The following is a 976-nucleotide window of genomic DNA, read 5'->3' as shown; positions in this document are numbered from 1 at the left end:
TATGTATATATATATATATGTGTGTGTGTGTGTGTGTGTCTGTGTGTATATGCACAGGAAGGGCCAAGCTGGGCCACGGCTGGGGCCACGGCTGAGCCTCGGCTAACCCAGGCCCTACTCCATCTCCCCTCTCGGTGGCCTGGTGGCCGGCTGGCCCTGCACGATTCCCAGGTGTGGACAAAGTATTGCTGTCTGCTCCCTGGCTCCTGAGGTAACAGAAGTGACACGGGGCGGCGGGCGGTGGCATCCGGCTCGGCCCCACCACCCCCTCATCTCTTCCTCTTGCTCATGGCATCCCTGGGCTCCAGCTCCCCGGGGGGCGGTTGTGGCTCGGGCTCCGAGGGGCCCAGGCCCTTGGCCAGCTCAGCCTGGCCCAGCAAGTCCTTGCCTCGGTCAGCAGCCCAGGAGGGGCTCCGGGACAGGCCTCGGGACTGGCCCATGGCGGCCCGAGGGTGGCCAGGGCCCGCGGCCAGGCTGCTGGTGCTGCTGAATTTCCTGGCGGGCGTGAGGCCAGGGGGCGGCGGTGGGGGCGGCGGGCAGAAGAGCGAGGTCAGCGACAGGCTGCTCAGAGTCTCCGAGTGCTCGCTGCCAGCGCCCCCGCCACCCGCACCGGCCCGGCTGCCGCCCTCCTCGTCCGAGGGGTCCATGGAGTCGTGGTGGGTGCAGCCGGGGCTCGTGGAACCCCCACTGCTGTGGCTGCGCTGGTGGGCCCGGAGCCCACGCAGGCTGAACAGGCCGCGGCCCCGCAGGCTCAGGCGGCGGCGGCTGGCGGGTGACAGGCCAGCCCGGGGGCCTGGGGTGGGAACGGGTGGCCCCAGGGCACGCCGGGGACTGTCGCTCAAGGTCAAGCTGTCCTCCAGCGTGGTCTGCAGGCTGCCCGCGGAGCTGCTGCGGCTAGCATCCAGCGACGTGTCACTCTCTGTGGCCTGCGGGGAGGCAGCAGAAGATAAGCGCCTCCCCGGGTCCCCCAGCCCCA

At 70.2% G+C, this 976-nt stretch overlaps 1 protein-coding gene across 1 annotated transcript in view; it reads right to left on the bottom strand.

Annotated features, from left to right (window-relative positions):
• Nucleotides 1-269: 269 nt before the first annotated feature.
• CACNA1I (calcium voltage-gated channel subunit alpha1 I) overlaps nt 270-976 on the bottom strand; it is a 150,729-nt gene continuing 150,022 nt past the window's right edge. The window contains exon 36 of the mRNA XM_007941688.1: nt 270-926. Coding sequence (XP_007939879.1) covers nt 270-926 — 657 coding nt within the window. The remainder of the gene's footprint in view (nt 927-976) is intronic.

This window comes from Orycteropus afer, unplaced genomic scaffold (genome assembly GCF_000298275.1).
Source record: "Orycteropus afer afer isolate SDZICR_OR568_19922 unplaced genomic scaffold, OryAfe1.0 scaffold00083, whole genome shotgun sequence".
Classification (NCBI taxonomy): Eukaryota; Metazoa; Chordata; class Mammalia; order Tubulidentata; family Orycteropodidae; genus Orycteropus; species Orycteropus afer.
Note: the sequence above shows the minus strand (reverse complement) of the source record. Positions and strands in the feature narration are given on the sequence as shown.